At 34.6% G+C, this 27,965-nt stretch overlaps 1 protein-coding gene across 3 annotated transcripts in view; it reads left to right on the top strand.

Annotated features, from left to right (window-relative positions):
• Positions 1-27,965, top strand: part of VPS13A (vacuolar protein sorting 13 homolog A) — a 260,053-nt gene that overhangs the window by 209,080 nt on the left and 23,008 nt on the right. The window contains exons 62-69 of one of the 3 annotated variants that reach the window (XM_003267441.4): positions 364-445; positions 1,606-1,719; positions 2,576-2,651; positions 2,739-2,902; positions 3,215-3,260; positions 3,351-3,474; positions 11,778-11,889; positions 14,391-14,992. In XM_003267441.4, the coding sequence (XP_003267489.2) occupies positions 364-445; positions 1,606-1,719; positions 2,576-2,651; positions 2,739-2,902; positions 3,215-3,260; positions 3,351-3,474; positions 11,778-11,889; positions 14,391-14,486 (814 nt within the window). In that variant the 3' untranslated portion in view covers positions 14,487-14,992. Of the gene's footprint in view, positions 1-363; positions 446-1,605; positions 1,720-2,575; positions 2,652-2,738; positions 2,903-3,214; positions 3,262-3,350; positions 3,475-11,777; positions 11,890-14,390; positions 14,993-27,965 lie in introns of those variants that run through there. The other 2 variants (XM_003267439.4, XR_004029357.1) reach the window with 2 other exon arrangements.

Genomic DNA, 27,965 nt, shown 5'->3' with positions numbered 1-27,965 from the left:
TTTATCAGTGTGTCAGACATTTTCTATGCGGGCCATGATAGGACAGAATTGGGAAATAAAGTTCTAATGGTACACGAATGGGATTCACAGGATCTCAGAATTCTCTAAATTACATGAAAATTTATGTGTACTGGTGACTTGTCTGAAGATAAGATCCATGTCTTTTATCAGATTCTTAGAAGGTTCTTTGATTAGAATATGCAGAGATGTATGTAAAAAGTAAATTTCCTGATTGGCATGGGAAAATGTACTAGAAGGAAAGGTTTGGAGGAAAGCTTCTAAAGAAAATAAAGCCACTCATTAATATTAAAAATACTTTCTTCATACACATGTACAGACAGTATATTTTTACGCTTTTTTCAGGCTTGCATTTTTTGAACTCAACTATCAGTTCCATACAACATCCGACCTACAGTCTGAAGTCATAAGGCACTATTCAAAACAGGTTTGTCTAAGATCATCTTACAGAGGGACAGAGTGATACAGACTAGTAAAACCTTTTGTGTCTATACATATATAATGTAGAATTATTGAGGAACTAAATAGCCATTTTCAAATTATTAAAGCATGAGTATTTTCCTCAGAATTGCAAAAAGAAATTAAGCTCAATCACTATTTGAATTTTTTGTCCTTATATTTTTTAGCCACTGAGAGAAATTTTTTGTGGATCAGCAGGGACTGGAAATAAATAAATCTTTAAATAAAATATTAACTAATTTATCAAAATTAAAAAATGGGTTCAAGGAAACTATTAGTAACTAACCAATGAACACGGGATATTTTTAGTGTAACTAGTTGTTAAGTCAGCCAGATATATTTTTTTAACAGATGTTTTTCTACTTCTAGAGAGACTCCTGTGTTTTAGGATATAACTTACAGAGCATCTGATATAGCTATGGTATGACAGATCACTGAGCATGACTCAGGAGATTTGGATTTCTCCCACTTTTGCCATATACCCACTATGTGACCCTGAGTATCATCTGACTTATATGTTTCTCCAGTCTATAAAATGGTGGTGGTAATGACAATGGTCACAGATAATTGTAAAAGTGAAAGTATTTTAAATATTCTAGAACTTTACATGAGCATAATGTCATGTTATTTTTAATACTATAATACCAAATTACTTTTTAAAAGCTAAGAATAGTGATCAATAGGCCTGGCATGGTGGCTCACGCCTGTAATCCCAACACTTTGGGAGGCTGAGGCTGGTGGATCACTTGAGGCCAGGAGTTCGAGACCACCCTGGCCAACATGGCGAAACCCCATCTCTACTAAAATCACAAAAATTAGCCAGGCATGGTAGTGCACGCCTGTAGTCCCAGCTTGGGAGGGGGAGGCACAAGAATTGCTTGAACCCGTGAGGCCGAGGTTGCAGTGAGCCGAGATGGCACCACTGCATTCCAGCCTGGGCAACAGAGCAAGACTGTCTCAAAAAGAAAAAGAAAAAAAAGAGTTGTGATTAATAAAATGAAATGGTTTAGGAGTTGAAATTGGCAGTAAAGGTGTTGGCCTGAGAAAACTGGGTGTGTTTTAAATAATGTATAAGAAAAAAATAGATCTAATTATCTAAATTGATTAATGTTCATATTTTATTTTTAGGCCATTAAGCAGATGTATGTACTCATTCTTGGACTTGATGTTTTGGGAAATCCATTTGGCTTAATTAGAGAATTTTCTGAAGGTGTAGAAGCATTTTTTTATGAACCTTACCAGGTAAAATAGTTATTTTTGTGGTTGTGCAATATGTCACTAATACTTTTGAATAGATAATACATTTCTATTGTTAAGTTGAGTTAATAAGTGCAAACAGATTTTGGAACACACACAAAAGGACATTATTTTGCAGCAAACAATGGTAAGAGGTTTTGGGGGACATTTTTACCTTTTTCCTCAAAATTTAAACTTAATATTTTGTTAAGCTATGCTGAATTGTAAGTGTTCTCTTGGAATATAAAAGTTGGATAAAGTAGAAAGAAGATCACCACGTCTTGCTTTTGCACAGTAGTGTGGAACTATAAAAATAATCATGCAAACTGACACTTGGCCAAGCGATCTTAAAAATCAATGGGAAAAACTATGATTGTTCTATGTCCTTTAAAACTTTTTCCCAAAAAGACTCCTACTTTCACTTAAAAATGTATAGGGAAATAAAAAATAAAGTAAAATTAATATTAATTTTGCACATTGTAATTAAAAACATTAAAAGCATTAAGAATTTTAAAGTGTTTTATTTATTTGAAATTTTTATTAAAAACTTACCAAGAGTAGTTTGAACTGTGCTTGCATTTTCCTCATAAACTTACAATATGGACCAAGCATCTTTCTGTACTTTGGTGAGTTGTCATACTCCTTTCTAAGGGTCAGCTTCTAACATTATATCCTTCACACTTTCAGTGTCCAGAAATATCCCTAGGAATTCTTTCAATGTGAAACTTTTTGCTGATATTACTTCCTCTGGGACAACATTATCCATTTTTGTTACTACCTCTTTCCTCGTATATATCCGTAAGCTCATCTTTAAAAGTGAATATAACTCACTCACTCATTTATTTACCATTTGGCCCTTTAGGGAGCCATCCAGGGTCCTGAAGAGTTTGTGGAGGGAATGGCACTAGGACTTAAGGCACTAGTTGGTGGAGCTGTTGGTAAGAAACAGAATATCTACCAAATGTTTTTGTGCTAGAAAGTAATGGCATCATTACTTTTACTAAAGATAAAATAATTTCTGTCAGGTGGATTGGCTGGTGCTGCCTCCAAAATCACCGGTGCAATGGCTAAAGGGGTAGCAGCTATGACCATGGATGAAGACTACCAACAGAAGAGAAGAGAAGCCATGAATAAGCAACCAGCTGGTTTTAGAGAAGGCATCACTCGTGGAGGAAAAGGCTTAGTTTCTGTAAGAAATTTCACAGGGTTGTGAAGATTTTGGGAAATATCTTTTAAACAAACCTACATTTGTGAATTAGGAAATAGACATGATTCTCACTCCTTAAATTATTATTTGGATATTTTAAGAGCAGTGGGTGGTAGCATATAAAACATGTCAGTAGCCTCTAAAAACATTCTGTTTAAATAAAATACTTAGGAGATCTGTTAATTCTTATGATACATAAAAAGCAGAACTCTGTATTTTTTGCATAATCCAAACTTGGTTCTTCTAGGCATCATAAAAAAGTATTGTAAATTTTCAGTTATGTTTTCCTTCTAGGGATTTGTTAGTGGCATAACAGGAATTGTTACAAAACCAATCAAAGGCAAGTATAGTAGTTCCTTTGCAAGTCTTTCTAAGTTGATTCTGTGTTCATTCTTGGATGCAATTGTCAAAAACTCTTTTTTCTTTCCAGGAGCTCAAAAAGAAGGAGCAGCTGGTTTCTTCAAAGGTGTTGGGAAAGGTTTAGTAGGAGCGGTAGCAAGGCCAACTGGAGGCATCATAGACATGGCTAGCAGTACATTTCAGGGAATAAAAAGGTAAATCCTCTTTGGTGTAAGATATGAGTTAAAATGCTTAAGCCATGAGAAATGGAATTTATCTGCTCTTTGGCTTCAGGCATTTAGTTATTGTCTTTGTTTTGTGCTGCTATAACATACCACATAATACCACAGACTGGGTAATTTATAATAAACAAATTTATTGGCTCATGGTTCTGGAAGTTAAGAAGTCCACGATTGAGAGGCCACATCTGGCTAGGGCCTTTTTGCTGTGTCATCCCATGGCAGAAGGACAAAAAGAGGTCAAGAGAAAAAAAAAGGGAACCAAAGTCACCCTTTTATAAGGAACCCACTCCCACAGCAACAGTATTAATGCATTCATGGGGGCAGATCCTCGTGGCCTAATTACCTCAAATTAGGCCCCACCTCCTGGCTGGGGATAAAGTTTCCAACACATGCTCTTGGGGGGACACATTCAAACCATAGCAGTTACCAGCACTACAATATGGCAGGTTGCATATGGTCTTCCTAATTCGTTTTGATATTTTTTAAGTTGCTGCCATTGCATTGTTTCAACTTTATGGAGTTCCCTTTTATTTTTCATTCATTCCTAGCAGGCTTGCAGGAGCAGTTTGGCAAGTTAAGCAAGCTTTTCAGTTATCTTAGTTTAAATACATTAATGCTATATATCAGTTATAAAATTAGCAAATATAATCTGTATCCTTTTTATGAAATGAAGAATGGCATTTTGTATTTCTTGGTTCAAACTCAGTTTGTCTTCAGCCTTCCTTTATTATCTTATTTTGTTATAAGTTGTTATAGTAGTCCCTCTTGATCTGCAGGGATCTGCATTGGATGCCTGAAACCTTGGACAGTACTGAGCCCTATATATACTGTGTCTTCTCCTATACATACATATCCATGATGAAGTTTAATTTTAAATTAGGCTCAGTAAGAGATTAACAATAATAATAAAATAATACAATTATAACAATATACTGTAAGAAAAGTAAAATAAATGTTACTTGGGCACAAGCACTGTAACACTGCAATAGTCAGTCTGATAACTGAGACGGCTACTATGTCACTAATGGACTGGTGTTGTATAAAGCATGGATATGCTGGACAGAGGGATGACTCATATCCCAGGGAAGGACAAAGCAGGGTGGCAAGAAATTTTATCATGCTACTCAGAATGGCATGCAATTTAAAATGTAGGGATTCTTTATTTCTGGAATTTTCCATTTAATATTTTTGGACCACAGTTGACCATGGATAACTGACACTGCAGAAAGCAGAACTGTGGATAAGTGGGTACTACTGTATGTGCATTCCCTTTCTCTTCCTTTATGCAGGTAATTTTAATACACATTCTTTTTTCCTCCAAATTAAATTCAGTGTAAGGCTGAAATTTAGTAGTTTCTTTATTGTTACCTCTGTCCTAGAAATTTGTGACACATATAACAGATGATAAAATTAATGTTAATGAGACCTATCTTAGAAAGTTAGGTGGGTAGCTATCTTCCTAATCTTTTTCCTTTGTGTTTTCTCTTGCTTTCTGCTCTATAGGGATATGTATTGTCATCATAAGAGCTATTCCTCTTAAGCCAGTATTTCATACTGGTTACCATAATTGGGTGTTTCTGGTTTCGGCATTTAGAATTAAGATGGGGGAAAAAGGAATCATTCTCCTCTACCTGTAACTTTAAGTTTCATAAATATAATGTGTTGAGTCGTAGTCATCAGAGAAGCTCAGAAGTCAGTGAAACATAAGGAATTTGAAACATATAAAGGCTTCTGCCAAAAGCTGCTAGAATTACCTTCCATTTATTTAAAACCTTGTAATTCTGTACCCAGCTATATTACCTTTAGGGATTGAGGGCACAATGAAACATTTTTAGAAAAAATAATAAAGACTAAGAACTATTGAAGGATGTACTTGTGAAAAAAGACTGAAAATAAAAGGAGGAATGGGTTACAAGATTCAAAGGTAAAAATATAAATTGGGTAAATCTAATTGAGCTACATGAAAGCAACATTGGAAACATTATTAAAAAATAATAAAATGCAATTGGGGGGAGAATGATTGGCATTAAATATTGTCATATTTGTAAAGAGGATGTGTTTACTAATATTAGATGAAACAGACATTAAGGCAATAAAAGCATTATTTGGGATAAATAAGGTAATTAGGTAATGATAAAAAGAAGTAAGTAGGAAGATAGTAACAATTTCAAACTTCTACTCAGTTCATAAAATAGCCTTAATTTTTAAAAGCACAACTTGACAAAACTGTAAGAACTTTTCAAATGTACAACAATGGTGGAAGAACTTAATATTTTTCTCAATAATTGATAGGAAGACAAAATAAAAGTGAGTAGATTATCTTAATACAGTTAACAAGCTACCTAATAAAAACATAAATAATGATTCAGCACATTTTAGGGAGCATTGTCTATGATCTAGACACTTCTCTAATCACTTGAGGGACCAGCAATGAACACAATTGGCAATGGTCCTGTGTTCATACAGCTTACATTCTAGTGGGAAAGTAATAGACAAAAATAAGTAACTGATAAATATATGATATGCTAAATGGTGAAAAATGCCATGAAGAAAAATAAAGCAGATTAAAGGAGGTAAGGAGATGCAAAATGGTAGGGAGGAGGGTTGCTATTTTACATATTCAGTGATCAGGGATGCTTAACTCATAAGATTATATTTGAGGAGAGACCTGAAAGAAGTAAAGGGTGAGCCATGTGAGAAGAATGTCCCAGGCAGAGGGAACAGCAGTTAAAAAGCCCTGATGCAGGAATGTGCTTGGCCTATTTGAGAAACAGCAAGACTAGTTTGCCTGGAGTAGAGTGAGGAACGGGGTAAGTTGAAAAAGATGTTACCAGGGAACATGCAGGGGATCACATCACGTAGAACTCGGCAAGCCCCTGTAAGGACTTAGGCTTTTGCTTAAGATGAGAGGCCATTGGAAGGTTTCAAGCCAGAGAAATGATGTGAGCTGGCTGCTGCGTTGAGGTGTAACCACAGAGGATTAGGGCAGAAACAACACTTAAAACGCTTTTACAGTAATCCAGGTGAGTGACAATGGTGATTCGGCTGTTACAGTACTAGAGATTATGTTCTGCATGTATTTTAAAGATAGTGGCAATAGCATTAGTTGATAAATTGGATGCAGGATATGAAAGAAAGAATCGTGAAGAATAATTCTAAAGTTTTTATGTGTAGGACTGGAAGGGTGAGGTTGTCATTCTTTTTAGGGAAAGAGGGTATTAGACATTTCCTTTTGAATATATTAAGCTTAAAATATCTCTTAGAAATCCAAATGGAGACATCACGTCATTGTTGAGTAGAGGAGTTTGAAGTATAGAGAAAGGTCCAAGCTAGAGGTAAAAATTCAAGATTTGTGAGCCTATAATAAGGTATTTGAAACCATGAGATTGGATGAGATCACCGAGGGAATGAGACTGAAAAGAGAAAAATAAGGTCCAAGGACTTGGCTTTCAGGCACACCAACTCTTAGAAGTTGCGGAAATGAGGAAGACCCAGAAAAGGAGTCTAAAAAGAAATGGTCATTAAGTTACCTAAAAAATTTTGGGGTCAGTTTGTCAATTTCTACAAAAAAGGTAGCTAGGATTTTGATGCAGATGGCATTGAATCTGTAGTTCAATTTGGGGAGTGTAGCCATCTTAACAGCATTATCTTTTAACCCATGAAAATGCAACGTCTTTCCATTTATTTAGGTCTTTTTGAATTGCTTTCAATAATGTTTTATAGTTTGTAATGTGCGAGTCTTATACTTCTTTTTAAAAACTTATTGCTAAGTATTTTATTTTTGATGCTGTTTTAAATGGAATTGTTTTCTTAATTTTATTGTTGGATTGTTTATTGCTGGTGTATTGAATACAACTGTTTTTCTTTATATTTGAGTTTCTGCAATCTTACTGAACTTGTTTATTAGAGCTAATGGTTTTGTGGATTCTTTTGGGTTTTGTATATGTAAGAGTATATCATCTGAGAACTGAAGTAACTTTACTTCTTCCTTTCTGATCTGGATGCTTTTTTTCTTGCCTAGTTGTCCTGGCTAGAACCGCTAGTACAGTGTGAAGTAGAAGTGCTGAGAGAATAGACATGCCTATATTGCTTCTAATCTTAGGGGGAAAGCTTTCAGATGTTCACCATTAAGTGTGATGCTAGCTATAGGTTTTTGTGTCTTTATCATGAAAAGATGTTAGATTTTATGAAATGCTTTTTCTGTATAATTAAGTTGATAATTGTTTTTTCTTTGTTTTACTGATGTAGTATATTACATTAATTGAGTCGGATCTTAAACCAATATTGCATACTTGGGATAAATCCCATTTGGACATAATGTGTAATCATTTTTATATTTTACTGAATTTGGTTTGATAGTATTTTGTTGAGGATTTTTGCGTGTATATTTATAAGGGATATTGGTCTGTGGTTTTCTTGTGATGTCTTTGCCTGGTATGGGTATCAGGGTAATATTGTCCTCACAGAATGATTTAGGAAGTGTTCCCTCCTCTTCAAATTTTTGGAAGACTTTGTGGAGCAATAATGTTAATTTAAAAAAAAAATTTGGAGAATTCATCAGTGAAACCGTCTGACTCTTACTTTTATTTCTGGTGAATTTTAAAATGACAAATTCACTCTCTTTACTTGGTAAAGGTCTGGTTAGGCTGTTTCTTGAGTCATCGTCAGTAGTTTTTATGGGAATTTGTTCAGTTCATCTAGATGTTCTAATTTGTTGATATACATTTATTGATCATAGTAAATATTTACTAGTATTCTCATATAATTATTTTTCCCTTAGATAGTATTTATTCCTAGTATTCCCTTATAATTATTTTTTGTTTCCGTAAGATTGGTAGCAGTGTTCTCTCTTTAATTCCTGTTATTCATAATTTGGGTCTTCTTTTTTTTTTCTTTGTCAGTTTAGTGATGGCTTGTCATTTTTGTCGTCCTTTTCAAAGAACCAGTTTTTAGTTTCATTGATTCTATTTTTTCTATTCTCTATTTGTTTTATCTCTGCTCTAATTTTTATTATTTTCCTCCTTTGCTAGCTTTGGGTTTAGTTTGCTTTTTCTTCTTTCTCAACTTGCGAAGTTATATTATTGATTTCAGACCTTCTTTTTTAATGTAGACATTCACATCTATAAATTTCCCTCTGAGCACTGTCTTTGCTGCATCTTATAAGTTTTGGTGGGTTGTATTTTTGCTTTTATTTGTTTCAAAGTAGTGAATTTCTCTTGTGATTTTTTTCTTTGACATTTTGGTATTTATACCTCTATGTTTTAATTTCCACACACTTTTAAATTTCATAAATTTCTCTTATTTACGCATTTCTAGTTTTCTTCCATGTGGTCAGATATCATATTGTATATTTTCAGTACTTTTTTTTTTTTTTTTTTTTTTTGAGATAAGAGTCTCACTCTGTCACCCAGGCTGGAGTGCAGTGGCGTGATTTTGGTTCACTGCAACCTCTGCCTCCCAGGTTCAAGGAATTCTCCTGCCTCAGCCTCCTGAGTAGCTGGGATTACAGGCACTCACCACCATACCCAGCTAATTTTTTTTTTTTTTTTTGAGACAGAGTTTCACTCTTGTTCCCCAGGCTGGAGTGCAATGGCACGATCCCAGCTCACTGCAACCTCCGCCTCCCAGGTTCAAGCGATTCTCCTGCCTCAGCCTCCCTAGTAACTGGGATTACAGGCATGTGCTACCACACCAGGCTAATTTTGTATTTTTAGTAGAGACAGGGTTTCTCCATGTTGGTCAGGCTGGTCTCGAACTGCCGACCTCAGGTGATCCGCCTGCCTTGGCCTCCCAAAGTGCTGGGATTACAGGCGTGAGCCACCACGCCCAGCCATTTTTGTATTTTTAGTAGAGATGGGGTTTCACCATGTTGGCCAGGCTTGTCTTGAACTCCTGACCTCAAGTGATCTGACCACCTGGGCCTCCCAAAGTGCTGGGATTACAGGCATGAGCCACCACACCTGGCCTGTTTTCAGTACTTTTATGTTTACATTCAATGTTAGCCAAAAGGCCAAGAAGCAAACACTAATTTTATATTATTGAGACATGTTTTATGACCTAATAGATAGCTAATCCTGAATAATGTTCCATTGCACTTGAGAAGAATATGTATTCTGTTGTTGTTGGTTTGAACGTTCTATAGACATCTGTTAGGTCTAGTGGATTATAGTGTTATTCAAGTTCTCTTTTCTCCTTGCTGATCTTTTATCTAGTTGGTATCCATTTTCGAAAGCAGGTTGCTGAAATCTTCAACTACTGTGGTGGTATTGCCTTTTTGTCTTTTAAATTCTTAGTTTTTGTTTTGTGTATTTGGGGCCTCTTTCGTTAACTGCTTATATGTTTATAATTTTTTGTCTTTTTGATGAATTGACTCTGTTTTCATTATAAAATGCCCTTCTTTGTGTCTAATAAGATTTTTTTTTAAGGCTGTTTTTTTCTGACATTAGCATAGCCACTTCAGCTTTCTTTTAGTTACTGTTCACTTTGCATATATTTTTTCCTTTTTAATTGCAACCAGTTTGTGTCTTTGACTCTAAATCAGGTCTCCTGTGGATAGTATATTGTTAGATCATATTTTTTTTATCTATTCTGTTTTTATTTTTTTACTTATGTATTTATTTATTTTTTGAGATGGAGTCTCTCTCTGTCACCCAGGCTGGGGTGCAGTGGCGCGATCTTGGCTCACTGCAACCTCCACCTCCCAGGTTCAAGTGATTCTTCTGTCTCAGCCTCCCAAGTACTGGGACTACATGCACATGCTGCCACGCCCGGCTAATTTTTGTATTTTTAGTAGAGACGGGGTTTCACCATGTTAGCCAGGCAGGCTGGTCTTGAACTCCTGACCTCATGATCCGCCCACCTCGGCCTCCCAAAGTGCTGGGATTACAGACATGAGCCACCACGCCCAGCCCTATTCTGTTTTCAGTTGGGGAATTTATTCACATGTATATGCCCATGCATGTGTATACATTATGTTAGCAGTCCCCAGCCTTTTAGGCATCAAGGTCTGGTTTCATGGAAGACAATTTTTCCACAGACCAGACAGGAGGGATAGTTTCAGGATGGAACTGTTCCACCTCAGATCATCAGGCTTTAGTTAGATTCTCATAAGGAGTGTGCTACCTAGATCCCTCACATGCACAGTTGACAGTAGGGTTCGCCTTCTTATGAGAATCTAATGCCGCTGCTGATATGACAGGAGATGGAGCTCAGGCAGTGAAGCTTGCTCGCCACTACTCACCTCCTGCTGTGCGGCTCAATTTCTAACAGGCCATGGACCAGTACTGGTTCAAGTCCCAGAGGTCAGGGACCTCTTAATAAATATTTGTTGAATATGTGATACTTGTTGAGTGAACAAATTGAGTGGTCACTTATGACCAAATAAGCAAAAATGTTAAATATAATACTACCGTACCCAGTTTAGCAGTATGTGGTATGTGTTTTTTGGTTTTTTGTTTGTTTTTAGACAGGGTCTCACTCTGGCATCCTGATTGGAGTGCAGTGGCATGGGGCTCAAACTATCCTCCCACCTCAGCCTCCTGAGTGTCTGGGACTTCTGGTACATACCACCATGTCTGACTAGTTTTTTTATTTTTTTGTAGAGCAGTGTATGTTGCCCAGGATTGGGGTATGTGTTTACAGTAATACACATCAAGCCCAGTAAGAATGTGAGGACTGGGAGAGTATTTGAACATTAGCAAAGTATGTAATGTGATTTATAACATTAATAGATTAAGGAAAATATACCATGTGATCAAAACAATGCCAGAAAAGAAATTCTTATTTAAAATTCATTGCCTATTTAAGATTTTCAAAAACAATAACAAAAAAGAACTGTTGGTAAACTGAAAGTAGCAGTGAACTTTCTTGACTTGATAAGGGGTGCTTTAAAAAAAAAAAGTTGTTGGTAACTATACTTCACAGAAAACTCTTAGAAGCTTTCCCTAGGGTCAGGAATGAGACAAGGATGCTTGCAATCCCTTTTTGTTTCTAGCATTATACTAAAGAAACTAGACAACATAATAGGAAAAGAAAAAGCAACAATTGCTAATATTGTGATTATTATCACAAAGAAAGTTCTAGAGACTTAAACTTCTCTATAGTTCTGTATTTTTCTAGAGAGCTTACACTGTTTATGTTACAAAAACAATTTAAAATTAGAGAATGTTGTAATATTTTTAATCTGAAATAAGATAGTTTTTAGTAATTGCGTTTTATAGTTTATTTACAAGTTTTTGAATAATTTTTAAAATAAAGTTATATATTTTTTCCTCTAGAGCTACAGAGACTTCTGAAGTGGAGAGTCTGCGACCTCCTCGGTTCTTCAATGAAGATGGAGTTATCAGACCGTACAGGTTGAGGGATGGGACTGGAAATCAAATGTTACAGGTAAATTAAGAGCTATCTTATAAATTAAGATTAATTTAGTCAAGTTAGATTTTTTTTTAAGTAGCCATTTAATATATATTAAATTATTTGGGCTTTTATCTGTTTTGCTTAATTCCACTTATAAATTTTTTATATTTACTTAGATTTTAAAGTACATTTATTTACTATAAGATTTTTTTTTCTTTTTTACAGGCATCAAAAAGTTTGATATGAAAAGTTAATGCATGACTTTGCAAGTGAAAGCCAACAGTAGATTTTAGTCTTAAAATTTACAAACTACGTACAGCTGTTTCAGTATTTTGAATACACAGAAAACCTTTTGTATTGGTAACTTTTAATAGGAATTTTAATGAATCTGGTTTTTTTATAGGGTGTTCTTACTTCTGCACTGGATTTGCTAGATTTGTTGAAAGCCTTTGTACCTTATATATCCTCGTCATTGGTGGTACTTACTTAACCAATTAAACCATTTCTGTTGTGGGGTTATTAAACCACTGGTAGCTTTTATACCAGATATATAATCCTTATATCCAATTACACATGAAGAAGGGAAAACAAAACTCAGGAACACTGCTATTGTGAATTACTCTTGGATTCTTGTGCTTTGCCTTTGAAAATGCTTAAATGGCCATGACCCTCTCTTCCTGCTTTATTCTAGTGTAGTCTTTATAAAACTTGTGGGATTTGATAAGGAGTTCACATGCAAACCAGTATCTTTTAATAATAAAAAGTAGCATCTGGAACAATAGACAGTTTGAAGTTAGAATCTGTTTAGACAACTTTCTTACTTGGTAAATTCAACTTTTTAAAACCTGTATTATGCTGTAGATAACTAGTAATCATATATAGGCTATACCAGTGTCATGTTGTTTCTGTGGTTTAGAGGTGGAATACTAAATTAAATAATTTGTTTGAAAACAAACAAGGAATCATTATGTTATGTAGGCTTGCAGATACTCATGGTAGCAATAAACTGTTGGAATATGAAGCTTCCTTTATGGCTTTAATATTTTAAATACTGTGATATTTAATGTGATCAGAGTAAAGATTTAAACTTCAGTATTTTACCTATTGCAGGGCTTATAGTATTGCATAAAGTATACCTCTAACTCTTTCTCTGAGGCTTCTAATATATTAAAATGTAACCATAGAGTTAATATGCAATATTTAGTAAAGTGATTTTATACTGTATTCAAAATGTTTTTAAAGCATCAAAATAATTGTGTATTGGGATAGAACTGGTAATCTATTAAGAGGTTGTGCTCTAATGGACATTGTGCAGTCTCTACAATGACAGTGCTTTGGAAGGTAGTAAATTTGCAGAAGTCACCTATGGCTGATACAGTCAAAACATGTATTTCTACCCAATACCTGCCTTCCCTTGTTGGAACGCAATTAACAAGTTACTAGCATTTTACTAGACTAAAAATCAAATATAGTACGAAGTAAGGATGAGTGTTGAGGAGAGTTTAGGAATATATCCTCATTATAAGTGAGCACATTATAATACCCACAAGGAAGCCATGAGATACCAATAATTTCTCATGGTTGATAATTTTATTTCAGTGACAAGTACGTACCTTCTCATTGTTTTCTGAAGCTTTAAACTTTGAGATGTAAAAACATGACTTTTGACTGTGTACTTTTAAAGATACATATTTTTTTTAATAGGTCAGTCTCATCATTAATCACTAAAAGAGCTATTTAAATGACTAAAAACCACAGCACTTGTCAGCCATTACTTGTTTTTCAGCAAGCATTTACACAGTATTAGCTGAAATATTTGTAGGGATTCACCAAGTACCTTGGGATGTTTGCAGTTAGCATTTTTTTTCTTACAGGTATAAAAAGTGAATTGTTGTTTTGGTGGTGGTGGGTTTTGTTTTGTTTTGTTTTGTTTTAAATCAAAGCTCTAGTGTATTATTAGCAAACACTTTAAAAATATGTAAATACCAATACTATGGAAAATAATTAGATGACACATAAACTGGATTTAAAATCCATCTCATCTGCCTAGATTTTATGTAAGTGATATAATGAAGGTGCCTTAAAATATTTGATACTTTCAAATGTTTCTCATGTTATTTTATTTTCTAAAAAAGATGTATCCACTAAATTATATACACTCATATAATAAATATAAAATACATTCTTTTATTGTGTGCCTTTCTATCTAGAAGGTAGCACATTATTACAGTGTTTCCTGCTGGTCAAAGTTGCCTATTAGAGAAATAGAATGGTAATTTTAATATATTCACAAAATACCTTATTGATATCATCAAACCAATTTATACATTGAGTTTTTACCAACTAGTGGAATTGTCTTAGGTTTATTAAGTTATGGAATATTATATCCATAATTACAGTCTGAGTCATAGCTGAAAAAATCTGCTTTAAAATTATTCTCACTCTTTGAACATTTCATAATCTTACATGTTTTCAAGCAATTTGCCATACTTTACTAACCTTTGTGCTTCTTTTTTCCTTTGCCATGCTTACAGAAAATTCAATTCTACAGGGAGTGGATTATGACTCACAGTAGCAGTAGTGATGATGATGATGATGATGATGATGATGAGTCAGATCTAAACCATTAAAATTCATGTGTTCTTTATTTTACTTGGAATGTTTCATTAACATGTTTTGTATGACTTACACCATAATGCCCATATGTCCATTTATAGGGAGGTAAAACACGTTTTCTTTTAAAATGTTTTCCTACACATCTTCATAAAGCAAAATAATTGTATTATTTAAGCACAGACAAAAATGTATCTTACATCCAAAGTAGGGCATCCAACATATTATAGACATGCTTTTATATATTTTATAGCTTTGTATTACATAGTTTGTCTTTAAGAGTTCAAGTTAGACTTAAATATAATTTTGATGTTCACTGGTTTTATTTTAAATTGCCTTCTTATTTGTTAGCAAAATGCCTTTTTTTAATGGTCTCTGTAAATTTTCTGGGCTTTAATGTAATGCCACTGTGTAAAAAAAAAAAGGAAGAAAATAGTAATAGCCATTTAATGTTTTTTATTTATCATTTTAAAGATATTTTTGTCAAATTTCTTTTAATAATAATAAACATATGTAATCTAAAGCAGTGTGAATTTGTTGTTCTATCCCCAAATCATATAGATTGAACTGCTATTATAAAAAGCAGTCATGGTCTCTCATGGAAGGTTAGATAGTAAAATAATTTATAGTCTGAGAATGAAAAAAACTGTCCTTTTATGTCTTTGCTTTCCTTTTTATTGTTTTGTTTCACATATTTTTTGTGAAACAATGAACAAAGTTGGTTTTAATAGTCATTATATTCACTTATTAATTTGTATATGCATCTACTATATTATGAATTCAGAATATTTGGAAACTTCTATCGTAAACATAACTATATATATTTTTTCTGTGTAATATTAGGAAAAATGTTACATATATCTCTGAAAGATCCATTAGTAAATCTATTTTATGTTTTGTGTAATAAAGGTTTTTTAAAAAATTTCAACATAGATGAAACTGTCCTATTTCTCTAATATATCAGATGTACTTTAAAAAATTCTCTAAAAAGTAAATGATCATTGGTAGTTAGAATGTTTAATCCCTATGACTGCTGTGCGTTTGTATCAACAAAGGAACATTTATCTTGACTTCTGCTAATCACCTGTTGCTTATACTGACTGAGCTTCTGCTGTAGGAGGTAGCTGGCATGTGATTCAGCACATGATTTCTGAGTCTCCTCTAATTCTTAGGTTTATCAAGTTTTATTTCTATAAATCATTCTCTATGCTTTTTGAAAGTGACTACTTTAAATTTGAAAATACTGAGATTACTGCAAAAACATGAAAAAAAAATCAGCTTTTTTGAAATTTCTTCCTATGCAGAATTCATTCAAATTAAATAGAAATCAAGGTTATGTATGTAAAATTTGTTTGAAAATGAACTTACTAATATGTAAACATCAAAAAGTTTTTTAAAAAAAACTATTATGTAAACAAAAAATTCAATTATTGTTTTAATCACAGTAGTATTTTTATCTTTTTAGAATAAGTAAATAAAAATAGTGACCATTAAAATAGTCACTACTTTATTGGAAACTGACTTTGTATTTGTTGTGCACCCACTCCTCTCTCACCCTTGGCCAAAATCAAACAAAACTTACTGCTCCTTCTAAAATCTAGAAAGAATACTGCCTATTTTTGTATTTTGTATATGCCTAAGGAAGGAAGAGTATGGAAGTTTCTTCATTGGCTTCTTACATTCCAACTTTGCTAGTCACCAGGCCTTTGTAAAGGAGACTGTAGAAACTACTTGTTTGCAAGATGTTTCCCAAATTGACTGTGCTTGGCCTGTGACACTTAATTTCATGGAATGGGATTCATAAAGATGATCTTAACCTTTCATTCCTTAAGAATTTACTGGAAAAAAAGTTGTGGTTATCTTAGCAGTGATTTACCATTTTCATGAAAAGAAAATTGGAGGTAGGATTACATTTATTTAAAATTTCTTCAACAGTAAAAATATTTTAAATAATCTAGTAACTAGTAAACATTGCTCATGTGGTCTTAGAGTTTCATCATTCTTCAGTTTTTAGCCCTTAGAGATGAGATGTGCTCTTTATTTATTTATTTTTATTTTTGGAGACGGAGTCTCATTCTGTCGCCCAGGCTGGAGTGCAGTGCCGCGATCTCGGCTCACTGCAAACTCCACCTCCCGGGTTCACGCCATTCTCCTGCCTCAGCCTCCTGAGTAGCTGGGACTGCAGGCGCCCGCCACCATGCCTGGCTAATTTTTTGTGTTTTTAGTAGAGACAGGGTTTCACCGTGTTAGCCAGGACGGTCTCGGTCTCCTGACCTCATGATCCGCCCACCTCGGCCTCCCAAAGTGCCTGGATTACAGGCGTGAGCCACCACACCTGGCCGAGATCCGCTCTTTAACAGTGTAATTGCCCTTGTTTTTCTGCCACAGCGAAATTACCTTTTCAAACCTCTTTGAGAACAGGTATTGTGTTCCAGTTTTGAAAAAAAAAACTTGAATTTTTCTCTAGTAAAAGCAAAAAAAAAGAATTGTACTTTTGCATTACACCATTGTTTTCTTGATGGAGATAGAGGATCTAGACAAAAATATATTTTTATTTCTTATCAAATATATAGAAAATGAATTTATATTTGGATTTTAATAAGATGAACTCTTGTTTATCACTGGCTCTATAATTAACTAGAACTTTTGAAATGGTAGTATCTAACAGGAAAGTCTAATGAGAAAGCTATGTTTGAAAATTGATTATGTAATGCCACACCTTTCCATATGCTTTAACTTCATTTATGTTCCAGCTTTCTGCACGATCATTGCTTATGTATAGAAAATGGAAAGGAAGGTTCTCTTCCCTAAGGGAGTGATTACCTAGAGATTCCTTATTTTCCTTTGTGTCTACCTGACACTTGAATAACGTATTGAAAACTAGCAGGAAGAAAACTTTGTAAAAATCTGTAATTGTGGACACTCATAATCATAGATAAATAATCTAAGCCTGTAAATGAAATTAATTAGTACTCACTTGGGATATAAATAAAACAAATGTAAATTCAGAATAATATTGCCAATTTTCAGTATTATAGAAAAGGAAGTCAAATAAATTTAGTTTGTTTCCTTAATCAGTATTTTATAAATTTTAGTTCTTGAAACTGTTCAAAACACCTATCACCGATGCAGTGTTGAATGTTGATTTTAAGTTCATGTTATTTAAATGTACAGCTGGAGCCACTGCATACTTACGACCAAGACATCAATACCAAGACATCAATATTCAATATGAAAAATACTCTTGTTGTTTCTGTGTCTCAAGATTATAAATGACTGCTATAGTAGCTACTAGTTTGTCTGATTTAAGTCTTATAATGAAATTTTGTATCCAGCTTTTTTATGGTGATGGGAGAAGGACCAGAAACAACCATCCCAACTGTTAGAGTATTTTCTACTGCATCTTCCAACTTCAGCTTTTTGTTTCTTAGATTTCCTTGCAAAATAGTAAAGGGTCTTATGGATCAAAATCAGGTGATGTTAAGTGTACACACATTATTTAGCTCAAATAATAATGATGATGGATATGTGAAAATGTCAATTTTATTTATTCTAGCACCTTTGGAATAAATGGAGATCAATTAAGAATGCTTACACTGTTAATTTAATCATTAATATTAGTGAATGAATTTGTGAGTTCATAAAGTACAGTGAGTACAGCCAGCATTATACAAAACGTAGAAAGTCCTGCATCAAAGGAAAGTGAAACAAATAATTTCAAATAGATCTGTGTTAAGATAACTAATTAGAATAATTTATGATTTTCATAGGGATTAATTGTCTGGTTTGTTTTAACGTGGCAGAATATCATTCTCAATAAGTATGATAAATTTATTTAGAAATTATTCCATATCAATCAATATATAGCAACAGTCTACCTCCAAATATCAATTTTAAAACACACGTTTAACAATGTTATAAAACTGGCTTTTGATGAATCTTCTTCATTGCTTACACATGTTTTAAGCAATGAAATTTTAAAGATTTCTGCTGAATTGCATTATGCCATTCTTCTGGATCTTAGAGATCCTCAAATACGTGAGCACTGAAAATATTATAGGCATTATTTTTGGTTTTTAAAAGCAACCAGGATAATAGAGATTTAGCTAAGTATACTCAATTTGTTGTGATTGGGCATGTTATATTTTTCTACTATAAATTATCATTTATCAGTAACCTGTTAACTACATTATGTCTACAAAGGTTTTCTGAGTATATTCAATAAAACTTGGCATTTCTATGAATTAAAAATTTTACAGACCTGCATTTCTAGGGAAAAAGCTAAAAACCTGTGAATCCATTTGCTGACATTGATTCTCAGTTGACAACTTTAGTATTTTATAAAGATATGAAATTTTTCAACATTAGTTATTTTCTACATTAAATAGATTATTTTCTACATTGAAACATGCTCATTAGAGAAAAGCAGGAAACTAGAAAAGGAAAAAATTATCCTGTCTCCCCACCAATTATGGTATATTTCCTTTTTCAATTTTTTATTCACCTGGTTATGACCCAAAAGTATAAATTGCTATTTTATGTTTTACTACATATTTTTATAAGCAGCATTATTAACTTCTAAAGATTAAAAAAGCATACCACTCATAGAAATATCCCCAATTGGGAAACCTGGTCTTTATTTATGGAGCACATAAAGAGCAAGCAGAACTCTTTTTTTTTTTGAGACAGAGTTTCACTCTGTTGCCCATGCTGGAGTGCAGTGGCTTGAATAAGCTCACTGTATCCTCAAACTCTGGACCCAAGCAGTCCTCCTGCTTCACCCTCCCAAGTAGCTGGGACTACAGGCATGCACCACTATGCCAGGGTAATTTTTTAAATTTTTTTGTAGAGACAGGGTCTTGCTATGTGGCCCGGGCTGGTCTTGAACTGAGCTCAAGCGATCCTACCACTTCAGCCTCTCAAAGTGTTGGGATTTCAGACATGATCCATTGCTCTCGGCTTTTTGTTTGCATACCTGATGTAGAAGCTTTTTTCTTTTTCGTTAAACATTTCTACCTTTTGACTCTGTACTTTTTTAAAAACGTTTCTTCCCTTTAAGTAAATCTTTTAGAATGTGTGTGCATGGGTATGTGTGTGTATGATTCCTGTGTCCTTCATTGTGTCTGAATGTTGACAGCTGAGTTGTCCTGTGGGTGTAGTATAGTGTGTTCTTAAACATTTCAGGTATTTTTGAATTTATCTATGTTGTCTTTGAATCTTTTACAGAGATTCTATAACTGCCGTCATGTAAGTTGTTACAGAAGGGAGGCTGTTTTTGTGTCTTGTGTATTTCTTTTCTTTCAGAAATTACAGATGCTTATAATTAGCTTCAAACACTGCCTTAATAGCAATTGGAAGATAACTGCTGTCAGCCGACGTGGTCTTTCCCTTTACTTCAGGAGGAGAATGACTACTAATCTGGAAGAAAGGGCTTACTATAGCAGTCAGATCACCAGAGTAGTGCCGAACACTTCCTGGCTTCATCTGAAAATTTGAGTAAGTGGACAAGAACTAGGAGACAAAGGCTATTGGACTTCACTCTTCATTTTATAGCTCTTCCTCTCCAGAAGGATACTTCTGAATGGGATGAGAACATTGAAGAGAGCCAAATTGTGTTATCCAGGCAAATTAGAATTCTTAGCATCTCAAATAAAGCAGATTCCATGGAAAAGATTTCCATGGATTTTTGGATACAATTATCATACCTTACTAGTTTAGCAGGAATCTCTTGGAGAGACTGTCACATTTTCAAAGGCCCAAATATTGAACATTTAATAGTGTGTACCACTATATTTTGGACCAGTAGAGTCCAAAATAGAGTAACGAACCCACTTAGAACCTTCCAGTGTTACATAAAAATAATTTTTGAATAAGATTTTGAAATTAATTATGTCTTCCTCTGGTGGTGATGATTCCACTTCGTGGAGGTTCAGGTTTTTTCTTTCATCTCAAGTGTAAAATTTATTCATTTCCCACAGCCCGCCACCCCCCCCCACCCCGTCCCTCTGTTTTTGTTGTTGTTGTTGTTGTTGTTTGTTGTTGAGACAAGGTCTCACTCTCTCGCCCAAGCTGGAGTGCAGTGGTACAATCATAGCTCACTGCAGCCTTGAACTCCTAGGCTCAAGTGATCCTCCCACCTCAGCCTCCCAAGTAGCTGGGATTATAGACATGAGCCACTGCATCTGGCCTAATTCTTTTTTAATTCAGGAACTTAAACGAGACTGATTTGATTTCTAGATCTTTCAGTTTGTCATCATTGCATCCCTTAAATTTGTAAATATATTAAGAAAGGATAAATGCTACTGTAACAGAAAATTCAATACATTATAACATTAAAAGAAATCCTCAAATATTAAGCCCAGGTACGTTCAATTGGAGTCTTACATCTTTTTAATCAAAGATCTGTCAATACAGCTAAAAGTGCAGTGAGTATTAACTAGAAGGTCTTCAGCCTTAATTAAGCTAAAGTTGCTAAATTCTGATACAGGAATCAACTCATGATTTCTCTACTGATGTGATAGAGCTCTACCTAGTAACTTTCCCTAGTTACCTTGGACACAAAGATTCTCAGCATAAGGTGAGTTTAGTAAAGCTCATTCAGAAATATTTGTGTGTGTGTACGTGCATGCTGTAACAATAACATTGTTAGAAAACTAGTATATGTTATGAAAAGGCAATTTTTTATTAGCCAAATGTCCTGTGAAAGGACATTTTCATTCACTTGCCGAATGAAAGTTATAATGCAAAATCAGATTAGAGGCCTCTTTTCAAAAACTTATCCGAAAACAAAATTTAATGCCATCTATTAAAGGAAGCACTGTGTTTTTTGGTATTTTGTTTTTGTCAGTTAAGAATCTTTGGTTTTAAATTCAAATGAAATTGGTATCCTAGTCACTTCTAATGATGACTCTAATGAATTGTAATGGTAATTTTTCAGTGAAAATTTATCACTGTAAAGAACCCTATGGAAGCACTATAAAGAAATATACATTTAGACATTTCTGTGGTACTTCAAGTCTAAAGTAGTTTGAGTTAGAGATCTTATGAAGATGCAGTGTTGGAATACAAATATGGGAGATTGAACATTTCATGTAAAGTTAATCTTTCTAGAATAAATTGCCAAAAGAATAAAATATATGGATATATATATATATAATTGAATTTTTGCTGGCTTTATTTGGTAGCATAGTTTATATGAATACAGAGAAAAGAATTAATGCCATGTATTCATATGTTCATTTGTTCTACAAATGAATTCAGTTCTGTTCATTATGTATTCAGACACTCTTGTAGATAGTAGAGTTACAGCCCTGAAGAGAGTATGGAAGGTTCCTGTCATCTCTCCTGAGTTTATAATTGTAGTGAGCTTTATTGTTGTGGTGATGGGGCATAAAACATATGCCATGTTAGAGGCCAACCCAGTAATGTCAGATCTTCACAATCTCATTCCTGTTTGTTGTTTAGCTGCTATATGCAAGGCTCTAAAGAACATTAGGAATCAGAGACACCTAAGATATGACCCATCTTCCACAGAGACAATGATCCCTGGGTATTATATGAACTTGAAGCATTGCAAGAGACATGATACAGTTTGTGAGATATCTAAATCCATATACCAATGAACTGTTAAAATGAGATCCCACTGAGTCTGCTGGAATATATATAGTTCTTCTGTGCTAACTCGTTTTGTTAATAAAAACTATTTTGAGATATAGCAATACCCTGTGGCTAAGGGCCTGGATTCTGGAGCCAAGTAAACCTGAGTTCAATTGTAGCCTTTTTCTTTTACTAGAGTTATTATTTTTTATTATGGTTATCTGACCTCAGTTTCCAGGTTGTAAAAGAGAGATAATTGTAGTGCCTATCTTGGTGTTGTTGCTAGGGTTAGAACAAATGAGGCAATGTATGTACAGCCATACCTCAGAGATATTGCACGTTCAGTTCCAGACCACCAGAATAAAGAGAATATGGCAACAAAGCAAGTCACATGAATATATTTGTTCTCCAGTGCATATAAAAATTATGTTTATAATGTAGGCTATTATGTACAATAACATGTCATTTAAAAACTATATATATATATATATACCTTAATTTAAAAATACATAATTGCTAAAAAAAATCCTGATCATCTGAAGCCTTCAGTGAGTCCATCTTTTTGCATGCCTGGTGTTGATGGTTGCTGACTGATTAGGATAGGGATTGCTGAAGGTTGGGATAGCTGTGGTAGTATCTTAAGATGAAGTTTCCCACATTGATTGACTCTTCCTTTCACGAAAGATTTATCTGTAGTATGTGATGCTGTTTGATAGCATTTTACCCTCAATAGAACTTCTTTCAAAATTGGAGTCAGTCCTCTCAAACCCTGCCACTGCTTTATCAGTTATTGTTATGGAATAATCTAAATCCTTTATTGTCATTTAAACAATCATAGAATCTTCCCCGAGAATAGATTCCATCTTGAGAAACCATTTTCTTTGCTCATCCATAAGAAGCAATTTCTCCTTTGTTCAAGTTTTATCATAAGATTGTAACAATTCAGTTACCTCTTCATGCTCCACTTCTAATCCCCTTGCTATTTGCACCATATCTGCAATTACTTCCTCCACTGAAGTCTTGAACCCTCAAAGTCATCCATGATGGTTGGAATCCACTTTTTCCAAACTCCTGTTACTATTGATATTTTGACCTCGTCTTGTGAAACACAGATGTTTTTAATGGCATCTAGAATAGTGAATCCTTTCCATAAGTTTTCAATTTACTTTTGACCAGATCCATCAGAAGAATCACTCCCCGTGGCAGCCCTACAAAATGTATTTCTTAAATAATAAGACTTGAAAGTTGAAATTACTGTTTGATCCATGGGTACTGTAGAATGGATGATTGTGTTAGCAGGCATGAAAATGACATTAATCTCGTACATCTTCATCAGAGCTCTTGAGTGACTAGGTGCGTGGTCAGTGAGCAGTCATACTTTTCTGAGCGATAGGTCTCAACAGTGGGCTTAAAATATTTAGTAAACTGTGCTGTAAACAAATGTGCTATCATATGGGCTTTGTTCCATTTATACTGCACAGGCAGAGTAGCTTTCATGTAATTCTTAAGGACTCTAGGATTTTTTCTTTTTTTTTTTTTTTTTTTGAGATGGAGTCTCGCTGTGTCACCCAGGTGGCATTCAATGGCACAATCTCGGCTCACTGCAACCTCCGCCTCCTGGGTTTAAGCAGTTCTCCTGTCTCGGCCTCCTGGGTAGCTGGGATTATAGGCGCCTGCCACCACATGGCTAATTTTCATATTTTTAGTAGAGATGGGGTTTCACCATGTTGGCCAGGCTGGGGACGATCTCCTGACCTCAGGGGATCCACCCACCTCGGCCTCCCAAAGTGCTAGGATTACAGGCATGAGCCACCACACCTGGCACTTTTTTTTTTTTTTTTTTTTTGAGATAAGAGTCTCGCTCTGTTGCCCAGGCTGGAGTGCAGTGATACGGCCTTGGCTGATTGCAGCCTCAAACTCCCAGGCTTAGTTGATTTTCCCACCTCAGCCTCTTGAGTAGCTGAGACCACAGGCATGTGCCACCACATCTGGCTAATTTTTTTTTTTTTCTGTAGAGATGGGGTTTCACCATGTTGCCCAAGCTAGTCCTGAACTCTTGTGCTCAAGCGATCCATCCACCATGGCCTCCCAAAGTGCTGGAATTATACGCGTGAGCCGCCTCACCTGGCCAGGGCTCTAGGATTTTTGGAACGGAGTGTTGGCTTCAACTTAAAGTCACCAGCTGCACCAGGCATGGTGGCACCCACCTGTTGTCCCAGCTATTTGGGAGGCTGAGGCAGGGGGATCCCTTGAGCCCAGAACTTCAAGTCCAGGTTGGGTAAAAGCAAGACCATGTCTCTAAAGAAAATAAAGTCACCAGCTGCACTAGCCCCTAACAAGAGAATCCGACTGTCCTTTGGAGCTTTAAAGCCAGGCATTTACTTCTCTCTAGCTATGAAAGTCCTGGATAGCATCTTTCAATAGAAGTCTGTCTTATCTACATTGAAAATCTGTAGTTTAGTGTAGCCACTGTCATCAGTGATCTTAGCTAGATCTTATGGGTAACTTGCTGTAGCTTCACCTTGTGCTTTTATGTTATGGAGGTGAATTCTTTCCTTAAACCTCATGAACCAATCTCTGCTAGCTTCAACTTTTCTTCTGCAGCTTCCTCACCTCTCTCAGCCTTCATATAATTGAAGATAGTTAGGGCCTTGCTCTGGATTAGGCTTTGGCTTGAAGAAATGTTGTGGCTGGTTTATCTTCTATCCAGACCACTAAAACGTTCTTGATATCAGCAATCAGGCTTTTTTATAATTTTTGCTTTTTTATAATTCTTGTGTTCACTGGAGTAACACGTTCATAATGCTTTCCTTCAAGAACTTTTCCTTTGCATTCAAAATTGGCTGTTTGGTACAAGGGGTACTACCTTTCTGCCTAACTCAGCTTTTGACATGTCTTTCTCACTAAGCTTGGTCGTTTCTAGCTTTTGATTTAAAGTGATAGACATATAACTCTTCATTTCACTTGAACACTTAGAGGTCATTGTAGGGCTGTTAACTGGCCTAATTTCAATATTGTTGTTTCTCAGGTAATAGGGAGGCTGAAGGAGAGGGAGAGGATTTGGGAAACATCCAATCGGTGGGGCAGTCAGAACACACACATCTATAGATTAAGTTCACTCTCTATGGCTGTAGTTTATGGCACCTCAAAAAGGACTGTAAAATAGCAGTATCAAAGATCAGTGATCACAGATCACCATAACAGATATAATAATGATAAAAAAAAGTTTGAAATATTGTAAGAATTACCAAAATGTGACATAGAGACACGAAATGAGCATATGCTGTTGGACAAATTGTGCCTGTAGACTTGCTTGATGCAGAGTTGCCATAAACCTTCAATTTGTAAAAAACACAATATCTGGGAAATACAATAAAGTGGAGTATAATAAAATTAGATATGCCTGTAATTATTAGCATGGTGCCTAATAATAACTTATTATATTTTATTATTCCAGATGAATACCATTTTATGCAAGTTCTTAGTCATCATTATATAAATTCCTCATTTTTCTCCTCTTTGGCAAGATAATCTATTCTATTTACAAGTAGATTTTAAGAATTTAAAAGAATAGATTTTAAGAATTTAAAAAAGAATCTTTTTTTCCATTCAAGGTTAATAGAGTAGTTAAAATACCATGACAGTTTTCCACAAATACTAATTGGCAAGCAGTTGAAACAGTAAAACCTCAGTGATTTGAACTGCTCTGAGTTATACAGTATTTTAAAAGAAATGTTACTGCTGCTTTCAGGGATATATAGTATGATGGACCCATAAATGTTGATCCATTAGAGGTTCTGCTGAACTTTAGTGAGACTTTTGTTACTGTGCACCTACATTACCCTTGATGCCCTCACTCTGGCCCTTCTCCTAGAATATATTACATATGTTAATTGATGGTCTGCTGTTGTCAGTACATGTAACTATTTCATGAGTATAGTTCTTTTCCTTTTCCAGGCTTTTGGTTGTACCAGTTGATGACAACAATTCATATCTCTTAAGATATAGTAGTTTCTTTTTTTTTTTTTTTTTGAGACAGTATAGTAGTTTCTTACACTTGATTTTATGTCAAAGGTTATGCTCAGCTTTCCTGCCCTGTCTAAGCTGTCAATATAGCCTATACCTATGGTTTTGCTGACAGTCAAGATAGCATATTAGCATGGGAGAGGATGAAGGTATGAGGGATAAAATAAGTGCTGGTTGCTCTTCAGATTTGACCATATAATCAATAAGATTTTATTTTTTTAAAACCAACTTACCTCAGACAAGGTAAGCTACATGTCACTTCTTTATTCTTGTTTACATTTATTCTCATTCAATAATATGAAATCGTTGTTTTGAGGTAATAAATTTCTGCTATATTTGATTATGAAGCTTGCTTGAATACCTTCTTTTTCCTAGCCATGGCACTCAAGTCTGAGGTTTGAAGTGAATTAGTAAAACTTTCATTATCCCTAAACATTCATCATATAACTCTAAGGAAGTTATACTTATTGACTAAGTTTTCTCTAAAGATAAGATTGTTTTGAACAATTTGTCTGTTTACTTCTTAAGTAGTTTTAAAATGGCAGTATTTACCATTTTACAATTAACTTCCTGAATTTTGTTGGTTTTAGAAATAAGCTTAAATTTTAAGTAGAATCTGTTCATAAATGCTTCCTCTTTCCCACTCATCTCCTGAACCCTCAAATTAACCAGTCTATAAAACCATTTGTTATCTATATATTTTCTTGCTTGATAGTGTTCATTTTTATCTTTTATTTAGATGAATTTTGTGGTTTTTGTTTTTTATTTTTTGCTTTTGAGACAGAGTATCGCTTTGTTGCCCAGGCTGGAATGCAGTGGTGTGATCTCAGCTCACTGCAACCTCTGCCTCCCAGGTTCAAGTGATTCTCCTTGCCTCAGCCTCCCAAGTAGCTGGGATTACAGGCTCCTGCCACCACAACCAGCTAATTTTTTGTATTTTTAGTGGAGACGGGGTCTCACCATATTGGCCAGGCTGGTCTCAAACTCCTGGCCTCAGGGGATCTGCCCTTCTTAGCCTCCCAAAGTGCTGGGATTACAGGTGTGAGCCACCGTGCCTGGTTGAATTTCATGTTTTTAATTCCCCATTTTTGCTATTTTTTTTAAACTCTCATTCATACCTCTTTGCAACACTTGTCTTCCAAATGAGTCAGATATTGATTAGATTTTGGTTTTTTGTTTTGCCAAACAACATGTTCTTGTCCTTTAACCAATTTTCTTAAATATATTTCCCATTAATGATTAACACATTCTTTGGTTGGGACTTAAAGCCTTTTATTTTAGTGATTTATTCCTATTTTTAATCTTTTCATATTTTGCATTATTTTTCAGAAGTATTTTTGTTAAGGGATTCTGTTTCTTCATAACATTTGGATGATTTGAGAGTGTTAGAAATGTCTCTGTTACCATGGCTCTGTCCTTCAAGTTCCACTTTCTTTGTGTTTCCAAATGTATCATTAATTTGGTCTGAATTTATTTATGTCTAATAAAGTATGGTTTATGTACTCATCTTTTCTAAATGCAAAAGGACCTGTTTACCAGTAACCATATATTTTAATTATTACTTATAGATTCTGACAATTGTATATAATGAATGCAGTTTCCATTGTGTTTCTGTTTATTTCTCCTAGTAATTCTTTATGATAGGTAACTTTTATATATACTTCTAATGAATAAGATAAAAAAATGTTTTTCCTTTAACATTTAAGCATATAAATGAGGCTAACATGTCTAAAGTACTGGCATTGTTAATTCCTTCATATTTCAGCCAAATCTTGGTCTCTATGTAAAGGCCCTACATGATGATTCCCAAATCCTGATTTTGCTAATTCTTCATTTATTTTAAAGGCTATCACAAATTATTTTAGTAGAACCAT

Source organism: Nomascus leucogenys, chromosome 1a, assembly GCF_006542625.1.
Source record: "Nomascus leucogenys isolate Asia chromosome 1a, Asia_NLE_v1, whole genome shotgun sequence".
NCBI classification, from domain to species: domain Eukaryota; kingdom Metazoa; phylum Chordata; class Mammalia; order Primates; family Hylobatidae; genus Nomascus; species Nomascus leucogenys.
This window is presented reverse-complemented; position numbering and strand designations above follow the sequence as displayed.